Source organism: Athene noctua, chromosome 16 (genome assembly GCF_965140245.1).
Source record: "Athene noctua chromosome 16, bAthNoc1.hap1.1, whole genome shotgun sequence".
In the NCBI taxonomy this organism is placed as follows: Eukaryota; Metazoa; Chordata; class Aves; order Strigiformes; family Strigidae; genus Athene; species Athene noctua.
The window spans coordinates 16,531,774-16,551,741 of NC_134052.1; the positions used below are offsets into that span (position 1 = coordinate 16,531,774).

Sequence of the window (19,968 nt, forward strand, 5' to 3'; positions counted from 1 at the left end):
CGGCCACCGTCGCTGAGCCCCGCCCCCTCCCCCCCTGCTCCCGGCCCTTTGACCCCGTTGTTATGTCGGGCCCGAGCCGCCGCCGCCGCTGCCGCCGCCTCCTCCTCCTCTTCCTCCTCCTCCTCCTCCTCCCGTAACGCCCGGAGCCGCCCCCGCTTCGTGCCCCGCCCGCCCCGCCCCGCGCGCCCGCCGCCCGCCCGCCCGCGCGCGCCCGCCCCGCCCCCGCCGCCCGCCCGCCCGTCCTCGCGCCTAACGGTCCGCGCCCGCCGCGCCGCCGCCCCGCGCGGGAGGAGGATGAAGGAGATGAAGCAGCGGAGGAAGAAGGAGCGCACGTGGGCCGAGGCCGCCCGCCTGGTGAGGCGGGAGGAGGGGGGGGGGGCACCGCCCCGCCGCGACGGGCCTGGGGCGGGCCCCGGGGAGGAGGCGCGGGGGCTCCGCCGGGCCCCGAGGGGCCTCCCCCGCCCGGGGGCTCCGTTCGCCCCCGGCTCCGGCCCCTCCTCGAGTAACGGGGTCGGCGGCGCCGCCTGCGGCGGGGTTGGGGGGGGGGTGCGGGGGGGGGGCGCTGCGCCCCGGTGGGGCGAAGCCGCGGGGGTCGGGTCTGGCGGGGCGGGGGGTGGTGCCGGCGGCGCTTCCCGCGGCCGGGCGCCTCCGGGCTGCCGCGGCCGGTGTCTCCTCCCCGGTTGTTTTCCTTCCCGAGCCGGGTGGGCAGGAGAACCCCCAGCGCGGGGCGGGGGGGGGGGGACACGCCCGGGGCGCAGCGGGGGCGGCCCCCGGCCCGCCGAGGGGGCTCCGGGACGAGCTGCCCGTCGCCCGGGGGTCCCCGCGGCCACCGGCTCCTCCCGCCAGGCCGCGGCGCGGGGCCCGGGACGGTGCCGTCCCGCAGCGGGTCGGGATTTGCTGTCCCGGTTGCTGCCCGCAGCCGGCACGGGCGGGGCTGGGGCCGCTCTCGCGGGGGGGGGGCCGGCTCGTTCTCTTCCGTTTCAGATGACTTCAGGCTCGGAGGGAGGAACCGGAGCCTGGGGAGAGAGGCCTGGCCTGAACTCTGGGCAGTAGCTGCAGTCAAAAGTTTCTGGTTGAAATCCCCGAGGCTGCGGGTTTCTCCCGTGCCCGGCAGCGCCCAGCCCGCGGGCGGTGTGAGCGGCGGTGCTGAGCCCCGGGGCCGGCGCCGCTGCGGGCGGACGGGACGGCCTCACGTGGGGTTTTAGGAGACGTAGCTACGGGTATGGCTTTAGGTTTTTTGTCTTGGAGAATTTGCTTGTTGAAGGCTTAAAACTCCCAAACCCGGGTCTGCTCCGATGGCGTTTGCGTAGGCCCGGGGGGACGCCGCTGTTGTTTGACCCCCGCGATGGGAGAAGGGTGATTTCCCTCCGTGAAGCGTTGAAGCCGTTTCTGTCTCGATGCCCATTTACAAACTAGGCAATACGAAAAGAAACATGAACTCCAGCCCCTTTGAGGCAGTGAGCGTGAACAAGTCAGAAGCTTTGGTTAAGGGGGGCATCTGGAGGGGTTTAGGGTTGTTGCTCGGCTCAGCGTGTGGCGGCCACCGCTGCTGCGCTGCCTGGAAGGAGCTCGGTCTCCTTGGCCCCTGCCCAGGGGCTGCTCGCTCCCGGTGACGCGGTGACACCGGTACAGGAGTGCCACTGCGTGGAGCACGGGATGATCCGACAGCCCTGGGCGCATCCCTGGGCTTGCCTCCCCGTAGCCCTGTTGCCCTCGACTCGCGAGGAGACGGTTGTACTCGCTGCGTAGAGCATGGACGTCTGTAGGGACGGATTTTTCAGGGCTTGAGGGTGTTTTGTTTCCTTGTTTTTCCTTTGGTGTGTGTGTTTATGTAGTTTTTGCCTGGCCAGGTTATGCATTGGAGCACATAAACATTCAGGAGGAACAGTGGGGGTGAGTCCAGCTGAGACTCGTGTCTGGTATTGAGGATGTTCAGGAAAGGTCTTGGTGCTCCTTCTGAGTAAGATTTCTTTGGCTATCAGAGTGTTTTCTTACTGCTTGCCAGGAGGAAACCTAATCAGACAAGCATCTATCATCCAGCAACTTGCATAATCTTTTGTGTGTAAATTATAATACTTTAGACCCGCATGACTGCGCTTCACCAACTGGAGAAGGGCATAAACCAGCCGCTGTGGGACCTCGCTGCAGGGGCCGGGTGGGCCGGCGCTTCCTCCTGCGTTTCTCTTTGAGGTGCCAGGGACGCTTCCCTGACCTCGGGGCAGAGGCAGTGCTAGGTGACCTTCACAAAGTCACCTCGTTCAAATGGCCTGAGCTCTAACAGGTGGGAAAAAAAAAAAAAAAAAATCGGTATTTATAGGCTGCCCGCAGCAGCACCTGAGACAGTGACTCTGAAGCAGTCTCTTGATCCACCTCCTCACCCTCACGTGATGGGAAGGGGGGTATCTTTGCACAGTTCCTCTCGCCTGTCTTTTGGCCAGAACCTCGGGCACAGCGGGTGCAGGAGATGTCTAAGCCTCGACAGCATCTTAGAGCCATTGATGAACCAGAAATAGAACCATCTCCTACTAGATTATCCACTTAGAGACCTGCAGTTGCGTAGCTGCGCTTCCAGCTTGCAGGACCGATTGTAAATCCACTAAAAATAGATCTTTATTTAACACTAGTCTTACACATGCACCCTGTCAAAATGCTTTTAATTTTCCTTTTTGATGCACACTATTGTATTTTGTATTCCTCTCTGAGAATCAGACGCAAAGGTGCTTTTCAGCGGTGCTGCTCCTACAGAGCTGATACTATACATGTTCCATAAAATAAGCCGTTAAAGGTTCGTTTGAACACCCAGAGCCACAGGACTATTCAACAAGTGCTGTCAGAGATAGATGTCTAGTAAATTAATTGGGGGAGTGATGTAAACCTCCATAATTGGGGGCATAGGGATCCTTCGCTAATCAGTATTATAAATAGTGGAGGGGAAGACTTTTTTTCTTTTTCAGTTGAGCTCCTGATGGAAGGTTGGGGCGCTGGCAGGGTCAGGGTGGAGAGGGGTGCGGTGCCGGTGCTGGAGACGGGGCTCTGGTGGCTGAGGCTGCAGGATCTTCTCTCCCCCAGTTCTTCCATTAAGCAGTCTGTACACTTAATATAGCTGCTGATTGGAAATTGTTCCCCTGAGCGTAGATTCTTTTATCTTTATGTAAATGATTGTTCATGCTCAGTTTTAGGCTGTGTATTTTGCTTGCTTTGTCTGTCACTTGAGAGAGGTTTTATAAGCTGTGAAGAATTTACTTATTTTTCAGAACAGGCATGTTCCATTTTGTGGCTCTCGCGCTCAGCTCGGGAGCGATGTGTTTCCCCTTGTCAGCTCTCTGCTCCCTCTGAGTGACGGGGGGTGACAGTGCACGAGGAAGGCACGGAAACGTCGTAACCTGGGGAGGGTTTTTGATTAGCAGAGAAAAAAGTGTGATGGAGCTGTATTGACTCAGAATTAAAATTGTTTACTCTCTCTGAATATGGCTTATCACTTTCTTTGATCCTTTCTTTAAACTCTTTGTGTTTTTCTTTGTGTTTTGTCTCAGGTTACGTAGTTCTCAAATTTCCGTCCCCTACCAGGTTAGCACCACCGATGCTTCTGATCTTCAGGCATCTGAAAAAGAGATGGATATGATTTCAGAAATTCTTTTTATCACAAAATACAGTTGAAGTGCAGAACTACCGTGTGATGGGTTGGGTTTTCCCTTTACTTGCCGAGGTTGGAGATGGTACAGAGATGCAAATGGTGCCCTGCGCAACATTTTTAATTTTTAAAATGTCCTGTTCACGCGACTCCGAAAGGCAGAGGGTGGGTTTGCGCCGTGCCACGGTGCTGCAGCGGCTCAGTTCTGGATGCGGCTGACGGCAGCGGGGCGTTTGGGTTCCTCCACGGCCTTTGCACACAAGTCAGTCTGAAAGGCGGCCGCGGGCCGGCAAATGAGATCAGGGTCGCGGGTTGTTGTGGCCGTGACGTTAGGGGAATTCAGACCACAGTTATGATCAAAAAGTTCCCAAGTGAATACCTGTCGCTGCTCTTCTTGGAGGTTTTCAGGCCACGTCCTGCGCCTGCCCCGCAGTCTCTCGCCCGACGGGGCCCAGAGGCCCGTTGGGCTCCTTGGAGCAGCGCTGGTGCTGCCGCGGAGGGGCTGCCGGGTGCTCCCCGCCCCAAAGAAACATCGTGGTTAACATCTACTGCAGCTTAGTTTTGTTCGTTGTTTCCTGTTTGTGTGGGTAATCTTATCCACAGAAATGTCCAGTCCTCTTTTGGAATCCTTGAGTTCTTGCTTCTAGACATTTTGGAGCAGTAAGTTCCACAGGCTTAAAAAAAAATGGTAATAACCTCTTTAGTTCTTCGCATGTAAGTGGCAATTCTCCATACAATATATGAAAGGATGAGTTGTTATTTATTGTATTGCCTCCTTAATATCTGCTTTTACTCATTTTCTTTCAAAGGCAAACAGCCCAACTCTTTTTAGTGTCTCTAGCCATCATTTTTTTCCACATCCTTTGCTGTTATTGTTGTCCTTTTCTGAATTCTGTCCTTCTCTGACAAGAATTCTGACTCTTGCCCGTGGTACCCTTCTTGAGATGGAGCGAAGATGAAATGAATGCAGTAATCCAAGGCAGGTACGCTATTGAATTATATAGTTGTACAGTAATACCTTTATTGGCAGAAAAATGCTGGATGCTTTATTGAGAGGCAGGAAGGTGTATGGCAGGGAGAACGCTTTACGCCATCGAAGGTCACTCACCTCTGTACAGTTTTGAAGGTTGTTTGTGGCAGCAGCTTGGTCTAATGTATATTAGAGTCTGTGGTAAAGCTTCCACTGGTTTCATGCTGTGGGGTCAAGGCCAAATTCTGCTGCTTTTTCTCTCCTTCATCTTTGTATTTCAGTTAATTAGGGACCAGATTAAGGTAAGCCTTTTGTGGTGCTTACCATGATCTAATCTTGAGGTAGCCTGAAATTTTTAGCATGTATCTTTATCAGATGAATAAAATTTTAAGAGGCACATTGTTGGATCTGAACCGCAGCTTATGGAGTAGTTCTGTGAATGCACAAGCAAATTCTGTAATGACACGTGGTCTTTCTGTCTTTTCAGGTGCTGGAAAATTACTCTGATGCTCCTATGACCCCAAAACAGATTCTGCAGGTCATAGAGGCTGAAGGACTAAAGGAAATGAGGTTAGTATTGATGATCTTGTCTAAAACCTAGTGTGGAGCATGGGGGAGGCTGCGTGTGAAGGCTTGTGTTCCTTTGTGCGGTTCTGCCTCATCTCCAGCCCACTTACCTTCTTCCTTTTTTCTCTTCCAAGCATGGTAATTTCAGGTGACAGTATAGACATTTATATACAGGTTGTAGGGTTTTTTTCTTTGACAATAACTGGAAGCCGTTCTTGGATTTTTTAATAACATTCAGAGTCCCCTTCATCCATCTAGTGTAAAATAAATGCCTATTGCAGGTCAGACTCCTGCGTGTGTTGTACTTACCACTTACTTGTATGGTTCTCTCGTAAGTAGCTCCCAGTAGTCTCTGCTATTGTGACTCTAGTTTGAGAACAGTTTTAAGTTTTGTCCCCTCTGATGCTTCATTTCTAGAGCAGACGTGATGTTTTAGGATACTCAGAAAAGCCCTCTTTATATTACTGTACTGGCTTCTGCTCAGATTTTCGAGCACCGCGCTAGCGCAGCTCACACCCTTGTGGTTCTTGACGTTGTACGGGGGAGACTTCCCCCTCAGCGGGGGTTTCATATGGGAAAGAACCTGATAGGAGCCTCGGAAATGACAGGAGTGGGAGTCTGTTCTCCTTGGTTAAGTTCCTGTGAACTTCCATCTGTTTCTGTGACAGTAGTAGAAGAGAAATACAGAGTGTCTGTCAGATCAAAGCAAGCAGGTAACCGTGATAGTCCAGATGCCTCAGTGCTGCGTGGCAAAAAAAGGAAGTTGGGCTACCAGAGGCAGAAAAATCAGTGTCTTTCGGCTGCTGCCCTTTGACTGACTTCTGGGGAACCCAGATGCGTGGACTGTTTCTCATCTTGCTTCCCCCCACCTCGATTCTGGGCTGTTTTCCACGGTGCTGTTGGCGTTTCCTGAACCTGTACCTTACCCAGCTACAGAGGTAAACTGATTTCTTCCAGGACCAAACAACTTGAGATTTTAGCTTCTTTCTGCTCTTTATTTGTGCCTGAAATCAGGAAGCAGCTGGGATGGTTTGAATAGTGAAGATTGGTGATGTGTACAGAGGTGTCTCGCGTAGGAGTTGCCATAGTTTGGAGAGGGACGATGCCGGCGTGTGTGGCTGCATCGATGTCGGGGCTGTTAGAACCCACCTGCCACTGGCGGGCCTGGCCCAGGGGACCTTCTCTGGTCCAGCTATGGGTGGTGGTTTCACAGCTCTGAGCGGAATTCAGCGGGCTTTTAATGAGGCCCTGCGTACAGCTTCGTTCTAATCAATACTCTGCACCTTTCTTGCATCAGGCCTATTACGTAAGCAGGTAGCTGAAGATCTGCGTGTCCTCTGCTAAAGGGAATAGCAGGTCTCTTCTCACACACACAAATTATCTTGGTGCTCTCCCAGTTTTGACGAGTGACCTGTTACGGTGCGTAACTGAAGCCCAGGCTTTGGAGAGTGTGTCAAGGTAAATCCCACAGCGCTGAATTGTTCCTTTAAAGGTCGGTGGTTTTCCCTTGGGATATCTGCTTTTTCCTTCCCCGGTCGTTAATTCTCAGCTTTAAGAAAGGACTGTTTTCCTCGGAGCGTAATTGTTCGCAGAATAAAGGCAGTGATCCTGCTGAGCTAAATATGCTGCTTGTATAGAAGCCCTTCCTGAAACTCCATTTCCTGAAGGAAATAGCTCGGTGGCTCGGGAGGTTTTTCCCTTTGAGCCGATCCTGAGCCGGCGCTCCCTGGGCTGGGGGTCACGCTGTCTGCTGGGAGGGCCCTGTTCCTTACTGGTCCCACTGGTGCTCGAGCCAGGACACTTGGGCCCAGCACCATGGCTGAGTTCTAGCTCCTAGGAGAGTTAATTGTTTGCTTTTTTTCTCAGTTTGGGGAAAACTCTTTATTTTGCCGTTCTAAGGAAGCGTGCTCCGTGGCTGGGTAGCGGGCTTGAGGCATCTGTTGAACACAGAAGGGAAAACACTGTCTAACAGGACAGAAGGCTGGAAATTTTTTTCATAGTATCTAAAAGTGATACAGGGTAATTTTGTCAGTTGCCAGGGCTTGTGAAGAAATGTCCAAAAAAACAAACGCATTCAGGGTGGAAACAGAAATTATTCTATGTTTTCGATTTGAGCATGACTTTCTCTGAAATATTTTGTCTCGGTCCAGTTTTCAGTTTCACTTTTAGTAGTAAGGAAGTCGATACTGCTTTAATGTCTCTTCCAGGTAACTTTCTGCCTGTACGTGTGTGACTTATTGGAAAACATGAAATTACGTGGCACAGAAGTTCCGTCGGTGTGAGCGTGGGACGGTTGCGTTAACCAGGGAGTTACGTAGGACTTGACAAATCAGTGCATCAGACCTCCTGTGTGTAACTCTGCTAGTGCGGGTCTGTCTGCGGCGTGTCAGGGGAGACATTCCAGAAAAGCCTGTGTACAATTTATGCTGGTTTTGTTTACATCTTTCTACTGCTGAGTAAGTCTGGGGTTTTTCTGTAAAATCAGTCCAACTCTCAAAGTTCCAAGCAGAGAAAGGGAGGAAGCTGGTACTAAAAGTTAGGAACGTCTAAAAATGGCTGAGAATAACTTTAAAATTGGTGTAACTTTTCCTGGCTCCTGCCGATTGCTTTGCTGTGGTGTGTTGTGCACGTCAAAAAGCACAAGGGTAATGCTGTTGTGGCTGAAGTGCCCACCCCGTAAAGTTAATGAGCATCATCTCTGCCCTCGCTCGGCTAAATAATGCCCACTTAAACACATGCTGATAAGGCCATTTCTTAACACTTGCTGTTTTCTTCCTTTCTCTGTTTCAGTGGCACTTCTCCCCTCGCCTGCCTCAACGCCATGCTCCATTCCAACTCACGGGGAGGCGACGGACTCTTTTACAAACTGCCCGGACGCATCAGCCTCTTCACACTCAAGGTAAGTAAGTGCCCAGTTCCTGCTCTCAGCCGGGGGCCGAGGCGCGAGTTCTGCTTCTTACCCACAGCTGAGTGTTAAACTGTCACCGAGCGTCGCGCCAGCTGGATGGGCTGCATGTGAGAGAGCGTCTGGAATTCATCAGTTCGTTAGAGCTTGTCCCTTTCAGCTATATTCAGCCATACATGACAAGTTCCTTTTTAAAAAACCTTATTATTTCTTGAATTGCACAAGCAAGATAAGTCCCCTCGCTCCAGTACTTGGTGTCTGACCCAGGTGGCTGCTTATCGAAGCAGTCCTGTGTGCACCTCCTCTGCCAGGCACGAGGGAACACAGCCACCCAGTAGATTAAACTGGTCCCAGAGCTTGTAGCTACAAGTAAAATCTTGATAGGAAAACGTATATTCATTCTTGCGGTGGTTTGTTTTGCATTCCGCTGCGTTCTGTGTATTTTTAGTGTCACCATTTTTCTCAGATCTTGAGCTCTCTGGAATGTGTTTTATTGTCCCACGTTGAAAATGTTTCTGGTTTCAGGCTTTTCTTTTGCGTTGTTTTGTACTGTTGGTTTCCTGATAAATACCTGTTGTCTATCAAGCTGATATCTCAGCTGTTTCATTGGTATCTTTTTTTTTTTCCTGCTGTCAGAAAATTTTATTGAATTGACATATTTTGCTGAAAACAGATGAAATGGCTTTGATTATACAAGTGGTAAATCATCTCCTAAGCTTACTGTCTTAGTCTGATGCTGCCTGTTCTTTCACAGAAAGAATGAGATATTTTTCTTTATTAGAAATTGCTTGCTTGCAGAAAAAATGTGAGAAATTGCTAACCTTACCTGCTTTGGATGTGTTCGAGTTGTCTAGGAGGCGTCTGTGAGGTGTGCTAATAGTGTACATGACTTCTCTTCCGCTGCGAGCCCAAATACACTTGAAAATAACTTTCTGCATCAAGGATTAAAATAGGGAAGATAAAATTTTAAAAACTTATATCCGCTAAACCGTCAGTTCCCGTTGGTTTGAGGCGTAGTGGCTGGGGGGGAGGCCTGTGGCCATCGGCTTCTGTTTGCCCCTTTAGAAGGACGCCCTGCAGTGGTCTCGGACTCTCTCAGTGCCAGAAGGGGAGGAGCTGGAGGATACAGCAGACGCGGAAAGCTGCGAGTCCAATGAAGCCAGCACTGTGAGTGGTGATAACGATGGTAAGTGTCTGATGACGTTCAGCTCGAACTATAGGATCTACTTCCGTGTCTGACCGAGCGCCCGTCTCTTTCAGTGTCTCTTGATGAAACCTCCTCTAATGCCTCGTGTTCCACGGAATCTCAGAGCAAGGGACCTGCTGCTGCCAGGGAGAGCTACAGAGCCGCCTCCCAGGTAGGAGAAAGTGGGACTAACGGAGCCTCTCGGGGAGCTGTGGTTCCTGTGCTGTAGTTGGGTGGGTGGGACTGGGACTGGGTGTGCCCGGGTGCCTCCGAGGGGTTGTGGGGGGTTTGCAGCGTGGGGAGGGCTCATGTACAGGAGGGTAATTCTGAATTCTCTGCTATTCGTAAAGGTAACGGCACCTGAAGGGCCACTTAGGAGCAAGGTGGCTCTTGAAACTGAGGAACATGCTGCCTAGAAGATGATTTTACCCCTCTGTGACGTTTTTGTTCTTTTTGCTTTGTTTTTGGTCTCTTCCTGGACTGCAGACAACCAAACAAAAGAAGAAGACTGGTGTAATGCTGCCACGTGTTGTCTTAACACCACTGAAAGTAAATGGGGCACACATGGAGTCTGCCTCCGGTGAGCGCCGCTTGCGTTGGGGTGGGTTCTGAATGACTGCACGAGCTTTTAATCAGGAGTCCCTGGTTATCTACAAGCTCAAGGATTCCTTTAATGGTTTCTGAGAGCACATGTGCCTGCAGAGATGTGTGTGTGTTTAACTCCATCAGTTGGTAGCTGAGCAATACCCTGTAACGGGGGATCTGTTGTTAGCCGGTGATTCTTGTATGTTAAACCACTCTCCAAGTTGGGCTTCAGCTGTTCTCTGCCCGTTTTTTATGAAATTTTTACCTTTAGGCTTCACAGGAAGGCACGCTGACGGGGAGAGCAGCAGCACATCCAGCAGCAGCAGCAGCTCCCTGGCCCTGTGCAAAGCCACCTTGCGCAGTAGAACAGAAATAAACAGGGATCCTCCGCAGCTTCTGAGGGGGATCCGAAAGCCCGCAGCTGGTAGGTGCTTCTGCTGGGTTGGAGGGATAGTTGGCTGTGAAAGCAGTGCTGAGGCCTGTGTGTGTCTGAGGAAGGACGCCAGGGTTCTCTTCCTTTGGAAGGGCCTGTGACCATCCTGAGCCTCGCGAGCCAGACTTCCTCCCCGGACATTAGCGAGATAATTGTTTAAAAGTGTGCCTGGTCAGGAATTGTACCTGAATATGGCACAAGTGTGACCTTGTGTCAAAATTCCAGATGCACATTTATTAATTAGTGTGTTTGAGACCCTGTCTTCATACTTGAATGCTGCAGTCTCCTCTCACAGATCTTGCTTCTTTCGCTGTTGTAGTTTGAGATTACCCGTTCGAGATCGACGCAGTTTGAGATTCTTGCCCCTAATGAAATACTTGCACACAACAGTGTTTATTTTATTTGCCTGTCCTTAAACAACAGGGCAGATGAAACGAAACAGGGGTGAGGATATTGACTTTGAGACGCCCGGTTCCATTCTTGTCAACACAAACCTGCGAGCTCTGATCAACTCCAGAACCTTTAACGCGCTCCCCTCGCACTTCCAGCAGCAGCTCCTTTACCTCCTTCCAGAAGTCGACAGACAGGTACGAGGGCGCAGCCCTCGGGTGTCCCCGCTCGCTGCCTTGCCCCGGGGGTGCAGGGCGGCCGGAGCAGACACGTTTTCTGTTGGTCCCTCAGGTTGGGGCTGACGGGCTGATGCGTCTCAGCGGCAGCGCCCTCAATAACGAGTTCTTCACCCACGCTGCGCAGAGCTGGAGGGAGCGACTGGCTGACGGTGAGGAGGTTTGCTTTGCTAGGTGGCTGGAGAACAGCTACTCATTTTATGGGATTTTTTTGCTTTTTTTACAGTTAACCAGGCATTTCAACCAACTTTGCAGTATATCTGGTTATGCTGGCCCCAACCTTTTTTTTTTTTCTTCTTTTAAATCAAAGATGTGTTTTCCTTTGGTGACCTTCAGAACAAAGTGGTGGAGGTGTAAAGCAGTGCCAGACTTGACTTTCCTTAAATGGCAGCCTGTGTCTGGTAAAACATGATTTATTTTTTTTCAGACTTGCTTGAGGCTGTGTGACCGTTACTCTAAAAGAGTTGCAGGCAGCATGTGCATCCGTAGCAGGGTGATAACAGAAAATGTGTCCTTTGTATACACAGCTACTGTACCGTTAAACACAAAAGCTTGTATTTGCAGAATCAGTGTTGTTTGGAACTGAATTTCAGTCTCTTGCTTCCACGTAGGTGAATTCACCCATGAGATGCAAGTTCGAATCCGGCAGGAGATGGAAAAGGAGAAGAGAGTGGAGCAATGGAAAGAGAAGTTCTTTGAGGACTACTATGGACAAAAGTGAGAAATTTTACCTCATCTGTCCCGGTTTATCTGTCTTTATGCAGGTGGCAGAGCGTGTTTCTGCTTGCAGATGCCTGAGATGCAGCGGAAACTCCTTGACAAATACAGGTGGTGGGGTGAATCGTTCGGGCTCTTGCTCCAGGGAAATCCTTAGTGGAACTGGCCGGGCCACAGCAGAGTTTTTGTAGCCTATTTTGTTTCCAAGACAAGTTAATATTACTTGTTTTCCATCACAAATCTTTCCATTTTCTTATTTTTCTCATTCCCTGTGACGATAATGTGGGATAGCAGGTGGGGAGGTTACCTCACTGCAGACTGACTTCATGAGGTTTTGATGAGTCTCTGCTTTGGCCGTTGCTGTGTGCAGTGATACAGAGCACAGCTATAAGGAAAAGAGGAAAAGTTTAAATTAGGATGGGCTTTAGCTTTTAGCTAGTTTTTATGTTTGCCTCATAGGTTGGGCTTGACCCAAGAGGAATCCCAGGAGCAGAATTTGGTGCAAGAAGATGCCGAGAACAGGACGGGGCTGTCTGTGAAGGGAGAGGCGAGGCTGGCGCGCGGCCCCGCGGCGCGGCAGAGGGACGGGCACTTCAAAAAACGCTCCCGGGCCGACCTGCGCTGCAGGGCCAGGAGGAGCCTCTACAAACTGCGCGAGCCCGAGCAAACCGAGGCGGCCAGAGAGGCTGCCTCTGTGGGGCCAGACTCCTCTCTTCATAAAGAGACAAAGCCCGAGATAGACCTGAAGAAGGATGACCTGACCAGCCCTGCGGCTGCGGTACTGAAGGCAGAGAGTTCAGAACTGCACCTCTCTCCAGAGACTTCCAAGTTACACAGTAAATCGGAAGATCTGCCGCTGGCAGCTGCAAACAGAATTCCCAGTTTGCCCCAGGAGAACTCTGCTCGGGAGGCCAAGGACCAGAAGAGGAAATGCTTTGAGGAGGCTGCCTCTGCGTCCTTCCCCGAAAAGAAGCCCCGGCTTGAAGATCGTCAGTCCTTTCGTAACACAATTGAAAGTGTTCACCCAGAAAAGCCACAGCCTACTAAAGAGGAGCCAAAAGTCCCACCCATCCGGGTAGGAAAGAGAATTATAGCTGCTTGGTATCTCACGGCTGTTGTGCTCAGCAGTATCAAAACATTTTAATAATGTCCAGTGTTGTCATCTTAAGAGAAGAGGCGGAAGGGTTTCAGTGGTAGAGCTGGCTAAATGCCCCTGACTGCCACACTGTACTTATTTAGGCAGGCGAAGCATGGAAAATCATCCCAAGGTCTTTGCACAAGAGTGCGGGGTAACCTTGACTTTGTTAGTTTGCGTTTCTGTGGATACAGAAATGGCTTTTCCTGAAACTAACTGACTTGTTGCAAAAGTGACCTTCAAATTGTGTTCTTTATCCTGCGTAGTTTCTCGGTTCCTTTCCTTTTGGGCAGAATCTCAGCATTCCTTCTGACTTTTCCCGTTTTGACTAGAGGTATCCAGCTTGTTAGTGTCAGGGTAGTCGTCCTGATGTGAAGGAGACTGGTTTGGTTTCAGAAATCACTTATTTGCTTCTGGTAAAAGTGTTGATAGGAACTGAACTTCGCATATCGCCAGGCAGGGGCATCAGCAGAGGTTATGGGGAACATGTCACTGCTCTGCCAAAATTGGGTTTTAAGTTGGAATTTTAAAATTTTTGTTGAATCCTTGTGATGGATCAGATGCTAGTAAAATGCATTTCACTGTCTGAAAATGGTCAAGTGTTAGAACTAACGGCTTTTCCCTTTCTTTCAGATTCAACTTTCACGTATTAAACCACCCTGGGTGGTTAAAGGTCAGCCCGCTTACCAGATATGCCCCAGGATCATCCCCAGCACGGAGCCCTCCGGCCGGGGCAGGGCTGGGGCCAGGACTCTCGCAGACATTAAAGCCCGCGCTCTGCAAGCCCGAGCCCAGCGAGAAGCCGCTGCAGCCGCCATCGGGGGCGGGGGTGGCCCAGGCGGGGGGAGAGGCCCCGACGAAGGAGGTGGTGGGGGAGAACCCGGCGGCCGCTCCGAGCGCAGGAGATCAAAGAGAACTCGTGGAAAGCGTTCGTCAGATCTACAGCGAGCACAACTACTGTCGCCTGCCCATCTGAGCGCGGCGGAGGCGAACCCCAGGGGGGCTGCTCCGGGGGATGCCACCAATTCCTTCCTCTCCTCAAGACAAGATCCCTTTTTCTCGAAGAGCGAGGGAGGCGGCGACCGGGAGCGGGCTGCGGGCAGCAGCTCAGGGGGGGCTCGGCCCGGCGGCCGCTCCCCCAGGAGGCAGCTGTGTGACGCTTTGACTGGGCCGTCCCTAGGCAGTGCAACCCCGGAGAGGCAGGAGGAAAGCCCCGAGCAGCTCCTCTGTCACCCAAGGACCGAAACCCGGCCTTGTGCTGCGTCACAGGAGAGGCAGAGCCCGAAGCTGAAGCGCGCGGTTCCTCCGGTGAACGGTCTGTCGTGTTCTCGGGGGCAGGGAGCTGCGCTCAGCCCGGCGGGAGACGGGCCCGTGTCAGAGCCCAGAGCTGGCCGTGCTCCCGCCCTGCAGCTGGATTGTCATTCTGACCTGAAGGAAAACTCCTCGAGTTGTCCTGCTCTGCTGCCAGAACTGCCATCGGGTGGTGAGGAGTGCCACGAGCCAGACACGGTATCTAGGTTTAGATTTAACGGCTCCGAAATGTTGGTGGAGAAACGTGTCGCTGCGAGCGATCGCCCCGAAGGGGGGACTGCGGGGGGGGGCGCAGCCCCTGCGCCGGGCGACTTCGCGCGTCTGCAGGCGGAGAGAGGGAGTGGTGGCAGAGTGAGCAGTGAGGAACGGGGCGCGGAGCCTCTGGGGAAACCCTCCTCACACGCTGACTTCAGCTCTCAGAACAGGGTGGGTACCCCTGAAAAACCGCGGCTGCGGGAGCGGTGCCCCAGAGCAGAAGCAGAAAGCGCCCGTGCGCCGCTGGGGGAGGCTCAGGAGTTCACGGCGAAGGGAGACGACGAAATCCGGAGCACGCACAGTGAAACAACAGACACTGCTTCAGACCTGGAAGCTGACAAGAATGGGGGGATGGATGGATGCTGTGGAAGCGTCACCTGCAGGGAGGCGGCTGGGAAAGGCTCCCCCTGTCCCAGCAGCACTGAGAGATGCGATGGGATTAGATCCAAAGCAGCCGGGGAACGGGATGGTCCGGCCTGTGCCGTGGATTTCCCTGCGGGCGCAGCGATGAGCCCCCCGCCTCCGCCTCAGAGGTGGGGACCGGCTGCAGCCCTGCCCCAGACAGCCGAGCGGCCCGCGGGTTCTGCTCGGCCCGTAGCCTCTGGAGAAACCCCCAACCCTTTGGTGATGCAGCTGCTGAAGGGGAACCTTCCGCTGGAAGAAGTTCTCCCGGTACCTCACGCCAACATCAAGCTGGAAATCGTGCAGGCGCCGTCAGAAAGCCTCTCCCTGCAAGTGGAGAGAGGTAGCGGTTGCTGTTTTGGCAAAGAATCTTCTCCAGCTGTAGCGATGAAGACGAGCGCCCAAAGCAGGAGCGATGACTTCCCCTCGGTGAGATCTTCCGTGGACCCCCAGGAAAGGGAGCGTGGGTCCGGGGGGGCGTTGCCGAGCACAGAGGATGCGGAGGATCGATCTATTCCAGAAAAACATTCCAAAGGTGGCTCGACTTTAAGCTGCCAAGACCAACTGGCCAATGTGGCAAGTGCCTCTCAGAAGCCTGAAGATACGGGCCCTCGGGAAAGAACATTTTCTTCCTGTAGCTTTGAGGAGCAAAAGGAGTTGTCCACGGTCCATCGGGTGCCTCAGCACAACCCCTCGACAAGCGTCATCACAAGCAAAAGTCCAGAGAAGTTGAATGTCTCTGTGGAGCCTCAGTTTTTATCTCCAGCTGTAACTTCTCTTGGTCTGAACCAGACAGAAGGTGCATCGGTCAATAAAAATTACGTTGGCGTCCAAGGCAAAAAACTCTTTGGCTCTGGTTTTCCTTGCAACCCCGCTGTGAGACCGCATCACGCCAGGGCTTTGGATCAAGTTCCAGCGGCGGGAGCCTCGTCCCCCAGCAAACAGGTTCCCCTGAGCAAGGGCTGTGCAGCGGGAGGAGGAGCGGCCCCGCGCGAGGGCTGGGCCCCGAAGCAGCACCCCGGCGCCCCGGGAGAGGGGAGGAACGAGAACGCCCTGGCGGGGGACAGCCCGGGCAAGAGCAACGCGGAGAACCAGAAGGACGCGGCCCAAAGCCCCGCGGAGCGTTTGCGCAGAGTCCCGCTGGTCATGGACTTGCCGTTTTTTAAGTTTTCAAGGGAACCGGGCAAAGGACACAATCACCCTCTGGAGCCTTCTTCCATACCCTCTCAGCTCAATATCAAGCAAGCATTTTATGGGAAGCTTTCTAAGCTGCAGCTTAATTCCACCAGCTTTAATTATTCATCCAACACTCCAGCTTTTCCCAGAAGTCTGGCTGGAAGCATGATGCAGCTCACCCACAAAGCGAACTTTGCTGCAAACCGTAACACGTCCCTCTCGGTGCAGATGTTTGCCGACAGCGGCCGCGTTGACGAGATCTCCTTCAAGTGCTCGTGCAGCCTCAAAGCCATGATCATGTGTAAAGGCTGCGGGGCCTTCTGTCACGATGACTGTATAGGACCCTCTAAGCTTTGTGTATTGTGCCTTGTGGTGAGATAATAAATTATGGCCATGGGACAAACTGTATATTCAGTGTGTGTATTTTGATAACGACTGATCCTAAAGACCTGTACACAAAATACTATTCTGTTTATAGTAGAAACGCTATTTCACTTTGTTTTGGTGAGGAAAGTTGACTTGCCTTCCCACTGAAAGCGACAGTGCAGGACCCTTTCTCGCCCGCGGTCACGCTCCCGTCTCGATGGGCTGCGCCCCCCCCGGCGACCCTCCTGCTGCCCTGGGAATCCGGATCCTGCCCCGGGGCCGGCGCCTGAGCCCGCGGCCCTTCGCTGTGGACCCTCGCTGGAGGAAACGCGCACCCGAGGACCTGGACGGGGCGTTTCTGTGCTGGGGCTGCGCTGGGTGAGGCCCCACAGTCTTCCACTCTCCCCTCCTGCCGCCTCCCGCCCTGCTTCGCGTGGGGAGCGCCGGGACCCGCCGCGCAGGGACGCTGCCGCACGGGGCGGGGGGCCCAGCAGAGCCTGGCGCCCCGGAACCCCCCCGGGGGGCGGCTCAGAGCCGAGCGCAGCTGCCCCCGCGGAGCCCGACGGAGGACGCAAGAAAAAGAGGGGGGGAAAAAAAAAAAGATAAGCAGCAGGTGCCAAGCGCCGGCCTTCCGCTGGCGCGCGGGAAGACGTGCGGCCCCGGGACCTGCCCGGCTGGACTCTGGGACCAGCTGACGCCGCGGCCCCTCCCGGCCGCCTTCCACGGACGCGGGAGAGCTCGGAGGCTCCCAGCGGGTCCTGGCTGCGGGCAGGGCCCTCCCCGGCACAGCGGCAGCGTCTGACCCTTGCAGGCGTCCAGCTGTGCATCTGTGTGACCATCAGCTAACATTTACAGCAGTGTTTTTATCTTTTTTTTTTAATATTTTCATTCTTGGATGTATAAAGTGAATTATTTGACTCCTGTAAGTATCCTCTATGCATCTGTTTGATCATGTATTTATATGTTGTACACAGTACTGGCCAACTCTGTAAATGGATGGAATGTACATAGAACATAAAAGGTTCTTTCTTTTTTTGGTTCTTTTTTCCCTTGGATTTTCAGGCTCTACAGCAGTATTGCATTAAAGTGGTGTTAGTTATTAATCTGCATCTGTAGTCAGAGCCACTGTATTCTGTCCTACCTAACGTGAGGCTCGACGTGCAACGGTGTCCGGGTTCTGGCAGCTCCCTCTGCCCGTGGACTCTGCCTGGGGCCGTGCCGAGGCCACTGGACTCCCCGCTCGCTCCCGAGCTGCCGCCGGGGCTGGAGTGGAGCTGCCGGAGGGGGAACGTCCTCGTGCGTCCGGAGAGAGAAAACGTGACTCTCTTCCTCTTTGGAGCAATTGCTGATCCAGAAGGAATTGCTTCAGTGAGGGGAGAAGTCAGCCCCTTCTGTTTAAGCAGGCAGCAGCAAGAATTGTAGGGGGTTTATTTTTATTTTTTCTTCTTGTCCCTTTTCTAGCTCTGTCCTACCTCCCTTGACCATGCACTTTGGTGTTTTTAAACCGTGCAAGTCCCAATTTGAGATGCCTGAGGGACGCAACAAGCGTAGTCTCTGAACTGGTTTGTCCTTAATGCATCCGACAGCCTCACGTTGTGGGACGGGGAGGGACCAACGCGCCTCAGCGCGCGGACCCCGGCACGGACGGACGGACGGACTGCGGGGCTGGTGCTGGCGGAGCGGAGGTGGGAAACCTGCTTACCAAAGATGGGGAGCGGAGCTGGGGCCTGGCTCTGCCTCCTCCGGGGCCACGGGAGTGTACGGTGGAAGTGGTCTGGTGTGCAGAGCCCTCGGGGGGGGCCTGCCCGTGTATGTCCCTTGTGGTATTGGAAAAATAAACACTGTAAAACCTGCATCTGTGGTTCCAATCCTCTTTTTCTGAAATCGCCCTCTGTGCTCGGGCAATATTGCTTTTCCTTTCCTCTCTTATAACCGAGTGCTCAGAGCTCTGCTCAGGTGATGAAGGGGGGGGCTGCGTTGCTGTCTCGCCTTCATTAAATCGGTTTTTATACCCTCGCAGGTAACCGAAGAGGGGGCACCTGCTGCAGACACGGGGTGCGGCTCTTGGGAAACGTACCCCGAGGGCTCTGAAAGCAGCAGCGCGGCCGCGGGAGCCCCCCGCAGCGTCAGGGGCGATGCCTGCGGGCAGCAGCCCCGGGGCGGCTCTTGCCGGTGCTGTTACGCGGCTTTTATGTGACTCAACCCTTGGGTAAAAGGGTCGGAAAATGTTTTCTAAAGGGCATAACGCCGTGATTCCAGTTACGCTGTTTATTGGGGCTACCTGTAAACCTCGTTGATGCGTCCTTTCTCTTTCCTAGGTAGTAAGAAAAGAAGAATGTGAATTATGTTACGTGTCTGGGTTCTGGGCTCGGCGATCTCACCGACGGGGCTGTGGGAGCGTTTGGATCCGTACGGTGGTTGAATCTCTGACTCCCTCGCGGTCCGCAGGGCTCCGGTGTGGCGGAGCCGCCGCCACGGGGCCCCGTTCTCCCCGTTCCTCCGGGTCACTGGCGCTGGGGACTGGTGGGTGTGAGCCGGTTTCTTCGGTCTCGCTTTAAAAATCGCGGTGAGAAGGGGGACAGAGCCGAGCGTTGCTGCGCTTGAGCGCAAAGGCAGCTCTGTCCCGGGTGTGGGAGAAGGTTTATGGTTGAGTCTGCATCGCTCCTGCTGGGGGTCGGGATTTCCCTGCACGTGACCATCGGTCCTGGCTGGGACCTGTCAGGGACCTGCTGACCTCAGGCGACCCGCGCGCCGCCGGCACGAGGCACGGCTCTGCTGCACCAGCTTTTGTGGGGTTTGGTAGTTTGTTGATGTTCTCCTGACTCTGGCAGGTTTTTTCTGCCAGCACAGGTGCAGTGAAAGATGCCCAGATAATGTAAATACGCTAAAAATAAGTAACACAGAGGATGAATTGAGTTGTTAATTAAGTAACTTCAAAAGCGCCAAATAACGGATACCACGTTTTCTATTTTAGTGGTGTGGTGGAAAGTTTCCTATTGTATCGGTGTGGTGGTGGATGATGTTGGAGTTAGTTACCTCTAGAGTAGGGGAGCTTGGAGGTTTCAAGAGTAAAACCCCATTAACATCAGAATTTCACACCGAGCAACTACAACGGGGTTGTTTTCTCTGTGATATTTATCTGGTAAATAACAGATTTTCTCTCTCGCAGCCTGTCTGCTGGTCGGGTCGGGCTCTGCGGCGCCCGGGCCAGGGCCAGAGGGATGGTCCAAGCCAGCCAAGAGCCCCGCGCCCGTGTTGCTGCCGAACCGCGGCGGGTGCTGCCCGCGCTGCGGGGGGGTCGCACGCGGGGGGTGTTCACACGCGGGTGTGACCGATCCCGCGGCACGCGGCCGTCTCCTTCCCCCGCCTCAAATCCGGGAGCAAAACTGACCCAGCGGCTTGATGTTATTAAACCCGCGGGCGCGGGGGAGGCGCTCCGCCTGCGTGTGCCACAGGACCCGCGTGTCACCTCCGGGCGCCGCACGTGGGCTCCTGGCTACGGGTCGGGTCGGGATGTGCCGCCCCGGGAGACCCTTTACAGGCGCAAACGTTCAGGGGGGTCCTTTCGGCCACCGCTCAGGGACGTGGGGAGGGGCGTCCCCCACCCCGCTGCCGCCAGACCGAAGGCAACGGCTTCCACCACAGCTGCAAACCCAGCTGACCTGTCCTGCCGAGGGTCAGCCAGGCACTGAGGCAAATCAGG

General features: G+C 53.8%; 1 protein-coding gene across 4 annotated transcripts; it reads left to right on the top strand.

Annotated features, from left to right (window-relative positions):
* Positions 1 to 236: 236 nt before the first annotated feature.
* Positions 237 to 18,113, top strand: ASXL1 (ASXL transcriptional regulator 1). 4 transcript variants are annotated; one of them, XM_074920625.1, is made up of 13 exons: positions 265 to 354; positions 4,542 to 4,614; positions 5,089 to 5,171; positions 7,959 to 8,067; positions 9,139 to 9,259; positions 9,334 to 9,431; positions 9,746 to 9,839; positions 10,116 to 10,268; positions 10,701 to 10,864; positions 10,959 to 11,055; positions 11,515 to 11,620; positions 12,080 to 12,695; positions 13,389 to 18,113. In XM_074920625.1, exons 3-13 carry the CDS (start codon positions 5,116 to 5,118, stop codon positions 16,278 to 16,280), a joined length of 4,506 nt encoding a protein of 1,501 aa, XP_074776726.1. In that variant the 5' UTR covers positions 265 to 354; positions 4,542 to 4,614; positions 5,089 to 5,115; the 3' UTR covers positions 16,281 to 18,113. The 4 variants fall into 4 exon arrangements, with proteins under 4 accessions (XP_074776724.1, XP_074776726.1, XP_074776725.1 ...); XM_074920624.1 differs by lacking the exon at positions 265 to 354 and adding an exon at positions 612 to 4,319 and having other exon boundaries at positions 4,441 to 4,614; XM_074920623.1 differs by lacking the exon at positions 4,542 to 4,614 and having other exon boundaries at positions 237 to 354.
* Positions 18,114 to 19,968: the final 1,855 nt, after the last annotated feature.

Excerpts from the sequence above, each read along its gene's own strand:
- ASXL1 (XM_074920623.1), top strand. The coding sequence starts at position 295 with ATGAAGGAGATGAAGCAGCGGAGGAAGAAGGAGCGCACGTGGGCCGAG. Across the intron at positions 8,068-9,138 it reads TCAGCCTCTTCACACTCAAG|AAGGACGCCCTGCAGTGGTC; the intron begins GTAAGTAAGTGC and ends TTGCCCCTTTAG. Across the intron at positions 9,260-9,333 it reads TGTGAGTGGTGATAACGATG|TGTCTCTTGATGAAACCTCC; the intron begins GTAAGTGTCTGA and ends CGTCTCTTTCAG.